This window comes from Pinus tabuliformis, chromosome 5_2 (genome assembly GCF_031772625.1).
Source record: "Pinus tabuliformis cultivar Carrire ecotype Pingquan chromosome 5_2, CPIR1, whole genome shotgun sequence".
Lineage (NCBI taxonomy): Eukaryota > Viridiplantae > Streptophyta > Pinopsida > Pinales > Pinaceae > Pinus > Pinus tabuliformis.
The window spans coordinates 690794646-690811985 of NC_142306.1; the positions used below are offsets into that span (position 1 = coordinate 690794646).

Consider the following 17340-nt stretch of genomic DNA (forward strand, 5'->3'; position numbering starts at 1 on the left):
ATACTCCACATTAATAAGATGATTAAGAATAACCTATAAATATTACTAGCGATACTTATTAGGGGATTATAAGAATATTAAATACTAGTGAGGTATAGATCTAAATTATTATATACTATAAAGAATAAGGTAAAGAGGATTTATGATAATGAAGTAAAGAAGAGTTAAGAAAGATTCAAATTATCATATGTTGAGAGCTTAATCGTTAAAATGGGGTTAGAATATGCTTAAAGATAAGGAATAATATATGTTATCAATAAATACAGAAAGGGAGAGGATGGAATTTATTTAAAATAGAGTCCTTAGGAGCTTGAGAATTATAAGATAAAATATATCAAGAAAAAAGGAGAGCGGGGGGGTAGAGGGAAATACACGAAGGACAGAGTGGGGGAGGGGATAAAAAGAACACAGAGGACAGAGACAAGATGATTATAAGGAGAGGGTTGGAATCCAACTTTTACTTAATTTCCAACAATTGTCTCTGTTGAGATTTCTAACATGCCTTTCAATTTCGATCGTCTCCCTAACAGGGAAAATTTTAGGGGCTAATATTTGCAGATGGGCTAATTTTCCATGCTTTTTCCAAAAAAATATTTGCCAATTCTCATTTTTTCCTAAAAATGATTCGCCCAAAGTTTATAAGAACAAAATATTTTACCTTCAAAATCGCCAAAAAAATTATAGAGACTATATAAAGTCATTAGAAGTTTGAATATTTTTACTAAAATATCATCAAGAATTTTACAGTTTTCATATTATGGGTCAGTAAGATTCGCCAAAGTTTCTAATATTTAAGATATATTTTCATCCTTAAAATTTTCCCTGCTCCCTAAGCTTCCTATGGTGGAAATGATCAACCCTAGCAATGACTCTAGAATCCTAAATACAGACATGGTGTTTGGATTTCTCTGCATGCTCAGCAAGAGCCGAAGAGCGGGAACGATTGTGCCTTATGTCTGCAGGGTGCTCATGGATCCTTTGGTTAATTGATCGACCCGTTTCTCCAATATAAGGAATACCGCAGGAGCATGGAACCAGGTAAACTCCCTTCATGTCCTTCGGGTCGATAAGGTCCTTAACCGAACCAAGAGAATTTTTAATGGTTCTCAGAGGTTTGAAAAAAGATGAAACATTATTCCTTCTAAGTATATGGGCAATATTATCTGAGGTCCCTTGAATAAAGGGGAGATGAACCTTCAAGATAGGATCAACACGAGCAGATTTAACTCTAGGTCCTTTACTGGCTCTTTGAAAGGCCTTGAGGCTCTGATTTTTGCTGTACCCATTATTTTTAAAAACTTCAAGGAGATGAGATTTCTCCTGCTGTAAGTGGTTTTCATCAGACATCCTCAGAGCCTGGGTAGCCAAGGTGCTGAGAACACCAAACTTTTGAGTAGGAAAATGATGAGAGCTAGCATGAAGATATTGTTCCGTGTGAGTTTTTTTTACGAAAAACTTGGTGATAAACGAAACCATCATTCATTCTATAGAGGAGAATGTCAAGGAAAGGAAGGCATCCATCCACCTCAACTTCCATCATGAACATGATGGATTCAGATTGAGAATTAAGATGGTTTAGAAGCAGATCCAACTTTTCACTACCATGGGGCTAGATGACGCAAGTGTCATAAAAAAAAGTCTTCCATTTCTTAGAGTGGAATTGAGCTGAGGCGAAGGCCTTGGACTCAAAATCTTCCATAAATAAGTTGGCAACAATAGGGGAAATAGGGGAACCCATCACAACACTGCATAATTTCTCATAGAATTCACCCTGGAAACTGAAGTAAGTCGAGGTGAGGCAAAGGCCATCCAATTTGGCAGTGTGCTAGTCAGTGATCCGACTTATGACATCAATGGAATCTTGATAAATAGGGAAACAACATCAAAACTAATAAGCAGATCACCAGGTTCCAGTCTCACATCCTTCCATTCTCTAACAAAGGATGTAGGGTCCTTAACATAGGAATCAGTGTGACCCACAAGAGGCTTAATATTAAGAGCTAAGAATTTAGCAAGGAGATAAGTAGGTCCACCTATTGTGTTAACAATAGGTCTCAAGGGGACTCCAGATTTATGAATCTTAGGAAGGCCATAAATTATGGGGGTGAGGGGATTGCTCTCAATGAGCTTTCTGGAAAGGGGATTGAGAGACAGATTCGACTTAATGGAAACCGTTACATCCTTAGAAAAAAACTTACTGGGATTCTTCTTAAGATTGATGTAACAACCACTATTAGAGAGATTCTCAATCATTTTATTGACATAGTCAGATCTATCCAAAATGATGATAGCCCCACCTTTGTCTACTTTTAGGATGACAATGTCAGGGTTATCCCTCAGGGATTTAAGGGTGAGAAACTCAGCTTTGCTAAGGTTTCTTTTGGGAGGCTTGGCCTTCCTAAGAACAATAACACAATCTTCTCTAATCATCTCCTTGACATTATCAGGAAGGTCCCTAATGCCAAACTCGATGTTACAAATGATGTCATCGATGGGAATATTCTTCGGGGACAGAGACGATGGTTGGAAATTAAGTACAAGTTGGATTCCATCCCTCTCCTTATAATCCTCTTGTCTCTGTCCTCTGTGTTCTTTTTATCCCACCTACCCCCTCTGGCACCCCCTTGCCCCCCTCTGTCCTTCATGTTATTTAGCATTTTGGGGCAAATGTTCTAAAGGCTACAAAATGTTCATTAGGCAGTAATTGTAATTTATTTATTTATTTTGATAAATGGAAATATAACATAAATCCTAACAAAAATTCCAAAATTTATCACAGATCATTAAAAATTATTATATAAGGGTTGCACTATACATTAAATGATATATATATATATATATATATATATATAATCGATGAAAATTACCTATCATTATTTCATTAGTGAAGGTTAAAAATAATTATTAAAAAGTATATAACATATATATTATTATATAATGTAAAAATATATTATTATATGTAGAGTTGTTGCTTATACTTGTTTTTTAGTAAAATGTAGAATTTTCTTATCGGGTGAATATGATCATATAATTTAGTTATATTAAGCGTATGATTTAAACACTACAATGTTGGCAGAGGGGGAATCAAATTGTTAATAATCTATTGGTATATGATAAGATAGTTTTAAGAAAAAGATTAATAACAATTAAATAATTAAACTATTAAAAAAATATTATGATTAATAAAATATATTGGAGCGGGAATCAAACTGCTAATAATGTATTGGTGCATGATAAGATAGTTTGATGAAAAAAGGGTCAACAACAATTAAATAATTAATAAAATATATTAATTAAAAGAAAATGAAAAAACATTATTATTGTTGGACACCTAATCCTCTAACAGTTGGTGTGGAATATGAGCAGCCAAACGGAGTCCAAGACACCTTAGAATATGGAATCCAACGATCGCTCCAATGTATTATAAATATGTATCATTGCGAATAAAAATGCATTCAAGGCTTATCCTTGACACTCGTCTTCACCATGGTTATCTTTAACATGGTATTAGAGCATAGGTGATCTCCTGCCCAAGTGTGAGTCGCTTGTGTTTTGTGGCATCTATAGACATGTGTCTATGCCTATCAAAAATGTCTCTTCCCATCGTTCCATCCTTGGTTACCAAACGCACGTGATAATTCATAACAGTTCTTACAGTGAAACACTTGAAGACAACACTCATTTTTATCAATCACCTTCATATCCTCATGTATGTTATTCCTTAGCCCCGTTTATGACGATTCTCTCTGAGATGTCAGAATTGTGTTTGTCATAACCTCTATCAGAGATAAGTATGCCTTGACATAACGTTCCTCTACACCAGTCAGAGCTACATCTCTGTCAATTAATTTATGCGCTACTCCCAAACCACCTTTTAAGTGTTATTCATTGCATGTTAGTCTTTCAATTTTTTACTGGTTTTTCTGAAGCATGAGGAGCTCATATTTACCTAATGTTTTCCTTCTCTTTGCCAGGTAATGTAGATTAACGTCTATGCATGAATATTCTCTCTGCTAAGAAAACCCAATGCCCAACATCTTTGTTTACTCCCTCTACACCCATTTCATTCTTGTGCGTTAGTTGTGGGATCCTTCTACTCTTCCCTTCCATACATTATACCTACACAGTCCATATCAGAGAACGGTTGGCCTAAACTCTAGTAACCCGACACCTCAATTGCGATGTTGGTCTCGCCTTCCATACCACAGTTGACTCCATATATTGAACTCGCGACAGGCTTTGAAAGGGGAATGACCACCTTTCCTTTCCTCTCTGTGCATCAACCTTTACGTTGCTGAGACCACAAGACCGTGGCATCCACAACTACAACGCTTATTTTATTTTGTTATGGCCATTGAGCCGACCTCTCGACCCTAATCAACTGGTCCTCCTTGACTCAGCCCCTCTTGAAGCCAAAATCTTGCATCTCGATTGCACTTGTAGTCACAAACCGACGCGACCCCATATTCCTCACTATCGGCTGACACTCATTTGCAACGAATTGACAACCCCTTCTTTATTCTTTATGTCGGTTGAGCCCGCTCCACAATTTCTGTGTTTCCTCTCTATGTGACCCATGATTCGTCTTGATAAACTCTTTAAAATCCCTGCGTTAGCTCACAGTGGCTTTGTGCTGTGTGTTTCAGCCAGCAAATCCATTGGCCCAACCATCAGCCGAGCCAACAATCAGAACGTAGTATTAAACCACTGACCCATTCTCCAACACCATTGTAAACACCTCCTCTTTAGTTTAGAACCACGTCCACCCTCCCACAGTGAGTTGCTCCGAGCACTCCTCCTCAACGGACCTGTTGACTCCTATGACCTGTGACATTCTCATTCACGTGCATAAGCGGTTATATATGTAAAAACAAAAATCACCATCACTTGGATGGAGAGATCGAGTCACTGATGGGTCAAAGTCAATTGTAACCTGTCAGCAGCAATAAGGGAGCGCACCTATTCTTGAGCAGTGACATTTTGAGAACTCTTTTTGAATGGCGCGTTGAATGGTATGTGGACCTTTTTTTAAAGACTGTGCACTGTGAAGACTGGTTCATATATTAGTGTATAGTGAATGTATTGGTGGTATAAGAAGCACGAGGTTTCACTGGGGAAGTAATACCATACCACGTGGGTTCATATTAGGGGATATATATTGAGGAAAAAATGACAAAATATATTGGGGGATACATAGGGGGTAATGGATTTTTATATTGGTAGGTATAAAAAATGAAGCTCAAAGTTAATGAAAAAATATAAAGGGGTATAAAAAATGTTAATGAAAAAATGGATGCCTACAATATCTAGTGAAAGTAGGGGTTGTTTAAATTGGGAAGGTGTATTGGGTTCACATTGATAGGGGTTTAAATAATGTGATTTTTAGAGGCATTTTCCAATATGTAGTCAAATTATGGGTATTATCTAATATGTCACGAACTCACGTGATATGTTAGAGGTTCACTGAGTGAAGCCCCCATGATAAGAAGACACTCATGATGGAACCAGTATCGTCTCTAGGGAATCTATTGTTAGCTATCGGTTTTAGTTTCTTACTAGTGTGATCTATCTCACAAGTGCATGATTCTATAAAGGACAATTGAGCTTACCCAGGCAAGTTTTGGAGTGTGGTGTCTGCATTATGAACAAAATATATAATTTTTTTTCATGAGCTAAAATAGACTTGGGTTTGAAGTGGTGTGGAACAATTAACGTTTGACAAGATTTTCAACTCAGATTCTTCCAATGAACTTGTTGTTTGTTGACATAGAGCCGAGAAGTGTTTTTTGAGTCCATCTTTTGTGGAGGAATTTATTTGAGAGCCACACACAGAGGAGAATCATTTTTCAAGGACGATATTTACTACTTGCAGAGGTTTATTAGTTGAGTAGTTTGAATAATTTGAGAAGTGAGTACATTGAAGTAGTGGGTCATTTGTTGCGTTGAAATTGGTACTGCATTTTATGTTGTAGTGGCTCAGTTTAATTTTTCACAGTGTTGTTGGTAGGTTGATACTCATCTAATACTTGCACCTATTTATTATTTTATAGGTGCATTTGTAGTTGAAGACAACACCATTCCTCTGATTCTATTGTTTTGAAATGGATCGAATGGTTGATGTATTAAAACTTTTGAATAATCTAATACATTCCACTTTTGATGAGATGGTGAAGATCAACAAAACCTCTCTTCCAATATTAAAATTTGTCTACAACATGGACAAGAAAAGATTGAACTTTTGCAGTTCGAATCTTAACTTCAACGAGATGAGTTACAACATAAAAGACATAATTCTGAACTTGTTCAGAACATTGAGACAAACTCCCATCAACAACAAGTCAATAATGTTGAAGTTGATTTAGATCTTGTGCCCAATGAAGGAGAAGATTTGCAGAAAGAAGCATAAATTCAACATACACTTCCCAAGCCCATCATCAGACCTTGGGAAGAGCTTGTCCTTAACAAGCACATAACTGGTCTTGGATATGACAAGGATGTGTCCTTTCATATTATAGATTACTCAAGGCCCATCCAGTTCGATAGTGTTGGGTTTCTTCATGACAATTCACCTTTAGCTATTCCAAATTCTGCTCCTCCACATTCACAGCCAAAAGTTGTTAAATGCCAAAACTGTGACCGAGTTTTCCATATGAAAGATCATTGTTTTGATCTTCATTCGTGTGAGCACTGCCATAAAACCACTCATTCTTCAAACAGATGCTTCAAAAACAAGCCTCCTGTAAGAACAAAGATTCATCTTGGATGGATCTCTTGTTGGCAATGGGCTTCAACATCCAAGAAGATATTTCAGCCATATGTCAGAACTTGTTCTAGAGCATTAAACATTCTTGCAGTTGAGTTTTCTCCATCTTCTCACATTGTATCTGACAGGGGGGGAAGTGATGGTCATCTACAAGCTTCAAATCCACACCAAGCGAGTTTGAACCACAACTCGCCATACCAGATTCAGAGTTGTAGCCAGAGACAAAGAGTCTGTTGAGCATGCCTTCAGTTGATGGTCAACCTTAAACCATCTATGCGGGTTTGAGATCTCCCTTTTCAGGTTGAGCTCCCCGCTCTTCAAAGAATCATGGACACTTCCTCTAGTAGAAGACTTCATCTTCTTGCCAGTTTTAGAAGAGTTCTAGGAATTGCATTAAGCACTCCAGAGTTGGTGGTCATCCTTAAACCATCGCAGGTTGAGACCTCCCTTTTTAGGTTGAGGTTCTCCCTTTTTATGCAGGTTGCAGACCTACCTTTTTCAAGTTGAAGGTCTTCCTCTCCAAAGCATTAGGAGCACTTCCTCTAGCAAAAGAATTAGCTTCATGTCATATTTGGAAGAGTTCTGGGAACTACATTAAGCATTCCAATGTTGGTGGTCATTCTTAAACCATCTTCTTATGCCAATATTTCAGAGAACACATTCAGTGTAATGCTGCCATGCGTTTTTGCACATTTTGTATCACAACTCTTTTCTTGGACTCATACATACCCCTTCGGATTAAGGTGGGGAATGTTGGACACCTAATCCTTTAAGGGTTGGTGTGGAATGTGAGAAGTCAAAGGGACTCCAAGAGACCTTGGAATATGGAATCCAATAGTCACTCCAATGTATTATAAATATGTATCATTGTGAATAATAATGCATTCAAGGCTTATCCTTCACACTCTTATCTTTTCCATGGTTATCTTTAACAATTATTAAAAAAACGTTGTTACTAGAAAAAATACAACAATTAAAAGAAAGCAAGTAAAGAATCATTATAAGTTAATAAATATTTATAAAGACACTTGGTAATTAGATTGTTATTAGAAAAAAAAACATTGTTATTAGAAAGACAAGGATTAATAGAAAACTAATGATCATAGGTTACAAATATTTATTGTTAAAAATAAGTATGATAATGAATAGAAATAAAATATTAATTATGAGAAAATACATATATTAATATTTTTTGGATAATTAATTTTTAATAATTTTAAACCACATAAAATTAGTCACCGAAAATAAAAAATTAGAAATTCAAATTTTAAAATTTAATATTTAATTTTACCAAAACTTTAATAAGCTTTAACCTAAACAAATTACAATATAAATTGCATTAAGCAAGTATAATAATAATAAAAAAATTATATCTCTTAAATTATTGCAAGTATACCAAGGGCTACTTAACTTAAAAATAGCGTAATTAAACTAAAAAATAATAAAGGCAAAGATTTCATCACAAAAATAAAACAATTAATGAAATATTGTATGTCATTACCAAAAATTAAAAAATATGATTAATTAATATTAAATTAATATATATATATATATATATATATATATATAAACTTTAATAGATATGTTTAATTTTTATTTATAGATATTTATGTGTTTATTATATATATATATATATATATATATATATATTAAAATTTATTTTTAATATAATAATAAGTCATTTTAAATAGAAAATATAAAGTAAAAATTATAATTCATGAAATTGGGAATAACATAAAAGTAAAAAAATTAAATTTAAAAATTAAATAAAGAAGAAATAATAGTAAAAACAAAAATTAGTAACTAATAAAAATGGAAGTTACTAAAGAACCCACCTCAACCAATCATTTTACCAATACATAAATGTAAAAAAAAAAAAAAAACAAAAAAAAAAGACTAATTAATAGACCGTGAAAACAAAACTGAATGCTTAATACCATACCTACCACAATTATAATAATATAAAATAATTATATCTCTATAAAATAATTTAAAGATATATAAATAATATAATATTATATACATAACATAAAACAGAACTGCTAAAATGTCTCACCTAAAAATTTGAAATTTTATAGAAAAAGAATAACATCCTATTAGGTCAACATTTGGAATGCCCACTAAAACAAAAATTATATATAATTTTATTATTCATTTTTTTATACTTAAAACCATAGTTATCAAGTTCGAATTCGAATTCGAATTCGAATTCGATTCGATACGAAAAAAATTCGACTCTCTAAAATGTAATACGGAAAAAATTCGGGAATATACATCTTATATTATTATTAATAATATTTTTTCTTAAATTTTGAATAATTTAAATTAACAATTGTGAATTATATTATAGAATTGCAAATAAAATTAGACATTGAAATTAGTAGAAACAATTCCTTTTTAATGGAAGTGAATGAGATATTGAAATTAGTAGAAACAACTCCTCTTCAATGGAAGTGAATAAGATACCATGGTCAGAACAAACTCTTTAACATTAAAAAAAGACACCCTTAAAATTGTTGGTTGGTCAATCAAAAAATAGTAACTAATGTTGTAGTTTTTAGTGATAAATATTTAGGCAATTTTCTAATTACTAAAATAAAATATAGATAAAAAATCATCAAATTAGAACTTTTAAGAATTATCAAATTAGAATTCTTGTTGATTTCCTAATTTTTCAAATGGAAGTGAATAAGATATTGAAATTAGTAGAAACAACTCCTCTTGGTCAATCAAAAGATAGTCAATAACGCTGTAATTATTAATGATAAATTTTAGAAAATTTCCTAATTACCAACTGAATAAAATATAGATAAAAACACATCAAATTAGAACTATCAAGAATCATCAAATTAGAACTATCTTGCTATTTTGCTAATTGTTTAAAAAATTTAGAAACCATATAATATATTTTCCTTGCAAATTTCTTAAAATTAAAGAACTAAATTACAACAAATTTTATTATGAATAAATAATTCCATTTTCATTACTTACTATTCAAAATATTATATGAAAGAAATTAAAATTAAAAAAAAAATAGACAAAAATATATTTTATTGTGAAAATAAAAAATTAAAAAAAAAAAGAGAAAAAAAATATTTTATCGTAAAAATGAAAATTTAATATAACTATTTATTTAGTTTTTATATAGATTTTTTTACATTGAACAAACACTGTAAAAATTAATAAAATTAATAACATTTGAAAGTTACTAACACATCAAAATAACTTTGATAAAAATAAAACAAACCGTCAATAACTTTGATAAAAATAAAACAAACCGTCAATAACATCTGACTGTTTAACTGGATCCCTCGACGACCCGGAAGAATTAAGTTTAAAAGGTTCAATATTCTACAACTGCATGACGAAACTAACCCACAAAAATTGGAGTAAGACTTCGTCAAAAGAAAATTCAAAGAAAATTAAAAAAAATAAATTTGGGAGACTGTAATGTGTCCGAACCGAATTTCAGTGTATTAATGGTCGAATCTGACTGAATTGCGGTCGAATTCTTCAGGTCGATTTGGCCGAATTTGGTAACTCTGCTTAAAATTCACTGAGCATGCAATAAGAGTGAAACTCTTGCAAATCGATTCCAAATACCAAAACTCCAAAAGCCAGAGTTAGTAATAGAACTTGCTTTCATATTGCTTGTATCTTCCTACGAAAAATTTTACAGAACTTTACATACAAGTATTTACACAACAATGTGTAAAACTTAAACAAGGGAGTGAGACACCTGTTCAAATTGTATCGAGAATAATGAATCTAAACCTAAACCTAAACCTCACTGTAGAAAACCCTTCGACCTGTCCTGTCATTTTGAAATTGAAATGCAAAATTTAACATTGAAAAGGTGGATCCAGCTAGTGTTATATATAACAAATTCAGAAGGGGAACTGATTTAGCGCACGGATGGCGGAGGCGGAGGGTTAGGACGAATATAAATGGTGCCCGGAGCAGCTATTGGCGTAGGAGGGCTCAGCGGTTGTCTCCTCTGACTTATTTTCACAGATCTATGCTGGTACCCATAATTCTTCGTCATACGCCCTAAATCTCTCATATTTGCAGCTCCTTTCCTGCAACCACAAAGTTCACGAGAGAGTAGAAAAACAATAAAAAGGCTAAATAACAGTCATTTTTTGTTAATGCAATTGAGATTTAGAGAGATATGTTACCATCGTTGGAATGACCATGGCAGCCAATGGCTAGAGAAAGCAACAGAAAGAGCAATAGGTACACCGAATGAAGCATTATGAATGATGGTTTAATAATTATGACACTGCGCTTCATCTTCTCCCCACAGGTAACATGCTGCTATGCTACTCGTGCGTTTATATATAGGGAATCAAGGCACCGTGGTGGTAGTCAATGCGATGCCAGAACATGGCAATGCCCGTTGCCAAGTCAATCAATATTTCTTCTCCAAAAAACAATATAACGAAATATACATATTCAAATTCGCTAGTGTGAATTATGAGGAGGGCCGCTGCTTTTTTTTAATGCCTAAAACAGCTTTTAAGCCTACGTAATCTTGTTAATTATTAACCATCAAATACGTAATCTTGATTAGACTGCGAAGCCCGTGAAAACAACCTCTTGACCTAATCATTTGACCAGGCAGCTGCTTAACGGATGGATGGAACGCATGGAAATCACGCACGGAAAGCAGGCCGAATTGAATTTAACAGACTTAGGAAATATTATTTCAAAATTGAACGGAAGAAGTAAGGCCAATGTCATCAGTTTCAATATGAAAACTAATAGTTGCAGTCGATTAAGTGCAGTAACTCAATACATCTAATTGTTTCAAAGGGAGTCGTCTATTGAAGGTGGAAGAATTGTGAATTGTTTGGACTTGTTTAGATGGTTTAAATTGGTTGGAATTTGGGCAAAAAGATTTCAAAATTATGAAATAGATTCAGCACAGGGACATCTAAAATTATGAATTTTAACTTTTATTTCGATTTACAAAAATGGACTTGTTTGGATGGTTAAAATTCGTTGAAATTTGAGCAAAAAAAAATTTAAAAAAATCTTGTAAAGGCAATGTTTAAATCATATATTTATAATGAAAATGGATTCAGCACAAAAGACACCTAAAATTATGATTTTTAATTACTGTTATTTGGATTTACAAAAATCCCTATGACTAACATTTCCATAACTTTCCGGGCAAAAAAACCTTACAAACTATGCGTACAGTTGAATGAGTGCACCCGACTCTTTCAAACTATTCGTAACTATGCGTGCAGTTGAATGAGTGCACCCGACTTTTTCGAACTACTCGTGTAGGGTTACCGTTTACTAGTCTAATTGTTATAATGTGTAAAATAGATTAGGGTTACCGTTTACTAGTCTAATTGTTATAATGTGTAAAATAGATTAATGCCAATGCAAGACGGGAGAATGGCTCGTTTTGAAATTAATATGAATGAATGGTTGGTATCAAAAGTGATTAATATCCCTTCATGTTCATAGAAAGGGAGTGGCACAAAGAAGATAGCAAAATAGTGATATGATAATTAAAAAATGGAGTGATACAGAAATAACAAAAGCATGGTAGCATGAAAAAAGAGATTTGAGAAGTGTTATTTAGTAGTTAGTATTTGTTGTTCAGTTTAAATATAGGGAAATTGAAATTTAGATTGTTGGAAAGTGAAATTGTTATCAAATTATAATTTTATTTAATGATAGGTTTAAGTTAGGGAATCAATTTTTTACCAACATCTATTAATCTAATTTTTGGGAAAAAATAATATATTCATTGACATTGAAATTATGGTAATTTAAGTGAGTTTGTTTTGGGCTCACCGTTGTAATTAATAGAAATGGAGCAAAAATCAAAATCTTCATGAATTTTATTGAGATTCTAAAAATATTAATTTTCTATCATTTAAAAAAAATAATTAATAAGAATATTTAGAAAAAATAAGTTAATAACAATGTTTATTGGATAGTTTATATTTTAATTTTGAATTAAAATCATTACTATTTAAATAAATTTATTCAATATATTTAAAAATCTCAAAACACTTAACTTATACCATTTTAACCATTAAAAGAATATTTTAATATTTTAATATTAAATTTAAATTTAATAAAAACCTTTACATACAATTTTCATATATTTACACTTTTTTTTATTTGTTATACTATAAACTATAAACAAAATATAATGTAATAAGATAATCAAATGTAATTGGGCTAAAATAAATAAAAGATATTTGAATTTAATAAGGCTTGTGAATAAACAATATGTGGAATTACTTCAATCGGATGATTTTCTTTTTAATAAAATTACGTAAATATATAAATTTTCAAAATTTTTACAAACTAGTTATTTGTTGTGAACCTTAGAGGTTTAAGTTGTCTAAAACCATTTTGTATTCCATATAAAAAAACTTTCCTTTAAAATTATAGTTGGTAAAAAAAAGACAAACCAATTTGTATTCCAAATAACAAAACTCCCCTTTAAAATCATCCTTCCCAAAAAACAAGGGATTTTTTTGTTGTTGGAAAAAAGAAATCTCTGAATTAGAGGTGAGAGAGAGGGAATAAGCAGATCCAGGGCGAGAGAGGGGGAATAGGAGACATGGGAAAGAGAAGGGCATCTTTGGCAGTATTAAAAATGCCCAGCCAAACTCAAGAGCTTTCACTAGAATGGACGAATCAATAAGTGATAACACTTATTTTCCCAGAGATTCCCTAGAAAAGAGAGTATTTGCATATATTTGTAGTGCAACAATTAGTACAAGAATAATTGCACATTTTATATATCTCATATTCATCTTTGTAGCTCCTAAATTACGTGAAAGTATAGCCTATAGATACCAGTTGAAAATAATCAAATTCTAAGAATAACAAATGTTGTAATACTTGACTCTGGACATAGGGGAAACTAATGGATGATAAAGAGAATTTGAAGCCAGTTCTTTTGGACAACTAGAGTTATGAGCAAATCCCAAATTCAACTTTGATACAATGACAAATCCCAATCTCTTAACAACTCGGGCAATTTATATTGGTGTGAATAAGAATGGTGATTTGGATGTTACATTTGTTTTTAAGTAATTCATTAAAAATATAGTAACTTATCTAAATATTGGCAATGATTTTATCTAGGGGAGCTGAATCCATAATTTTCAAACCAACTAGAATCTTTTTCCACTTCCACTTAGCCTAATATTTCTATTATAAAACACAAAAAAAACAGTAACCCAAAAAGAAAAGAAACAATAATAATTAGAAAAAAAATTATATTTAATTTCATTTATATGAAAAAGTGGAGATTGTAATATTAAAATTTCACATCAAACTTTGAATGGATTATTTTATTTTATATTAATATGGATTTGATATGTTATTTTTTAATAGAAAATTAATAAATTAACAAATTTCTAATAAAAATTTATTAGACTACAAATCATTTATAAAATCAAGATTAATATTGATTTTTTCATAGTTTTTTTTCACAAAATACTTTTTAGAAAATCATAAAAAATCATAGGCTTTCTTATTTCCTTTTAATTCTAAAAAGATCAAAAGGTCAAATAACAATAAATCATAAAATTAAATAAAAGGGAAATAAAACTAAAAAAAGTTAGCAACTATTAAATTAGCAATTGTCCCAAAAGGTACAAAGAGAGGCCAATAGGATTATTAAATTGGAATTGTTGAATTTTTCTAGAAGAATTAATTGGTTTGTGGAAAACCTTGTTTTCTTGGACCGGATCATTGTGCAATTACTTTTCTTTAGATGTTTTGTTTATATCTATATTACAAGAAACACATTGAATGTCTTATTTCATTTTTGCTATCCTTACTAATATCCTTTCCATGCTTTTTCTTGATCAATTTGATGAAATATTCCATTATCCTTTGGTCAAAGTCCTCACCTGCATATTAGTGTACATCCCGGTAAGTTCAAAGCTCAAAATCCAACCAAAAAATTCAACGATAACCACCATGCACGTATTCAAATTCGTAATGTAAAACTGCCAGACAGAGTTCAGACATATCACCTCCAAGATGGGTATCATCATTTGTAGCCAAAACCTCAAAAACTCCCTTGTCAATAGTCAAAATGCTGACATCAAACGTGCCACCGCCAAGATAAAAAAACAACAATACTTTTCTCTCCACCCTTCTTGTCCAAGCCATAAGCTATTGCTGCAGCTATGGTTTCATTGATAATACGAGCTACATTCAAGCCAGCAATAACACCAGCATCCTTCGTTGCTTGGCGCTGTGCATTAGTAAAATAAGTTGCGCAAGCCCAAAAGTTAACAGTCACAATGCAGTCAACAATTGGTTACCCACAACTTCATAAAAAAAAAGTTGAAAAGAAAGCGTACCAGGGACAGTCACAACAACATCCTTTATAGTCTTGCCAAGGAATGCTTCTGCAGTCTCCTTCATCTTAATCAAAATCATAGCTCTGATTTCCTCAAGGCTAAATACCTTTGTCTCTCAATCTCGTACCTAAACTTGAATATAAGGTTTCCCATCTTTGTTCACAATCTTGTATGGTACTAGTTTCATAACCTTCTGAACTTATTTGTCTTCAAACCTATATAAAAAAAATGTTTTCATTTAATTGTGCTCATCAAGTAAAAGTTTTAAATCATTTTCTTGAAGTTTGGACAGGGCAGAAATCAAATCTTGATCTGACCCCAACCAGAATGTTGCTCGACCCCTAACTTAACATGCAAATTTCATGACTGGCACCCTTGTTGGTTCAATATCAAGGCGAGAATTGGATTTGCAATAAATATAATTGTCTAATGAATGGGAAAATCAGAGATCAAAGTACTTACTTTCTCCCAATGAGTCTCTTGACATCAAAGATGGTTCATTCGGCATCGCTCAAAACAAAGAAGCATAATTTAAACCAAAATGAGGGGAAAGAAAATAGGATCTGTGACTCGGCAATTGCAACGAGCTCCTCGCTGAGCCACTTCTAATTCGAAGGTGGCATAAGCAAGCTGGCATACTATTGGAGATCCTTGGTATCCTTGTGCATACTCTTGGCAGCGTTCTTCCTGGTCAGCACAAATACAACAGCATCCATACCATCCTCATTCATATAAACCTCGATATTAACCTCATCCTTACAAGGCACTATAGAATTATACATCCTCGAGATCAGATCATGCCTGCTCTGAAGCTCCATGGTCGCCAACAAGCCCTAGCAATTTTGGTACCCGTTGGCATAAAACTTGAAGACATTATGTCCTTCTTTCAGTAGCAGGGGAGTATCATTGTTGTCCCTAGTACCTAATAGACTAAAATTTTTCTCAAAGATCCCATCCTTCGTTTCAAATTGTGCCGCCTAGGCTAGGGCGGTCTGCTCATTTTGCCGTCAGCCCACGAAGTAATTAACAGCAAAGGAAATCAGGAAAGTGACACAAAATAACTCTATGTAGTAAGACTGAGGGCCTGCGGGGGATCATAGTTTTTGCATAAAAGGGCCAGGTTCAATGCACAGCAGAACTCGGAGGTGAAAAGAAGGCAACTCAACCGATATTTGGAAAAAGGAGTCAAAGTGCAGTGCATGCTTGCCAGAGGACACTTTAAATCAATGGTTTAAAGTGTCTCACTTGATCGAACGGAGCAGGGTAAAAGTGTTGACGATTGTTGGTGCATAGGAAGGCCTATCGGCCTAATTAAGAAGTTACTAAAAAGCTCATATTAAGACCTCAACCAATCAATTTACAAATAAATAAATTTAAAAAATAATAAAACATGATTTCCTAATGTTAAACTATAGATAAACGACATTTTGTTTTGGTTAAAGACAAACTAATAGGGAGTCAAAGGTAAAACGGAATGCTTATACCATGCCTAATAAGACAAAAATAAAGTGATTAGTATTAAAGGCAATCAACATTAAAGTTAGAAACAAAAAGAAGAAAAAAAACCTTAAAAATTAATATAATTAATATTAAAAATAATAAATATGTTTTAAATAATTAATATTAAAAATAACGAATGTGTTTTATTTAATTGTAATTAAAGTTAAGTAAAAAAAAAAATAATAAAGAAAAATATGATTTAAAAAAATATTAACTATGTTAATTAATATTAAAAATAATAAATGTTAATGTATAAAAAATAAATAAATAAAAGAGTGATGTTACAAAAAAGAGGTTGTGAATAGGAGTGATATTAAGAAAAATAAGTGCAATATTAGTTCCTGTTTTTACCACTAATTAATTGATCAAAGGTTATGCAGAGTGTAGAGAAAAATTTGCACAATGAAATATTTCAACAAATAACTCTCTATACAATCAAATCTTTTCTCACAGAGATCTTCACACAATAAAATATTTCTGCACAAAGCTCTTCACACAATGAAAGCTCTCTACACAATGAAATCTCTTCGCACAAAGCTCTACCACACAATGAAATCTCTGCGCACATAACCCTTCGCACGATGAAAACTTTCCACACAAAGCTCTATGGCTAATTAATTGATTAAAGGTTGTGTTCTCCACACTAAACACTCTACATAATAAAAGCTCTTGGCACAATAAAAGCTCTCTGCATAGTGAAATATCTTCGCACAAAACTTT

The 17340-nt window shown here is 32.5% G+C and overlaps 1 protein-coding gene across 1 annotated transcript; it reads right to left on the reverse strand.

The window, feature by feature from the left end:
• Positions 1-879: 879 nt before the first annotated feature.
• Positions 880-1476, reverse strand: LOC149160995 (uncharacterized). The gene has a single exon (XM_089434750.1). The coding sequence runs from the start codon at positions 1474-1476 to the stop codon at positions 880-882; it is 597 nt and encodes a 198-aa protein (XP_089290876.1).
• Between the last annotated feature and the right edge of the window lie 15864 nt (positions 1477-17340).

What these genes read in the sequence shown, in the direction of transcription:
- LOC149160995 (XM_089434750.1), bottom strand. Translation starts at nt 1,476, where the DNA reads ATGGTTTCGTTTATCACCAAGTTTTTCGTAAAAAAAACTCACACGGAA.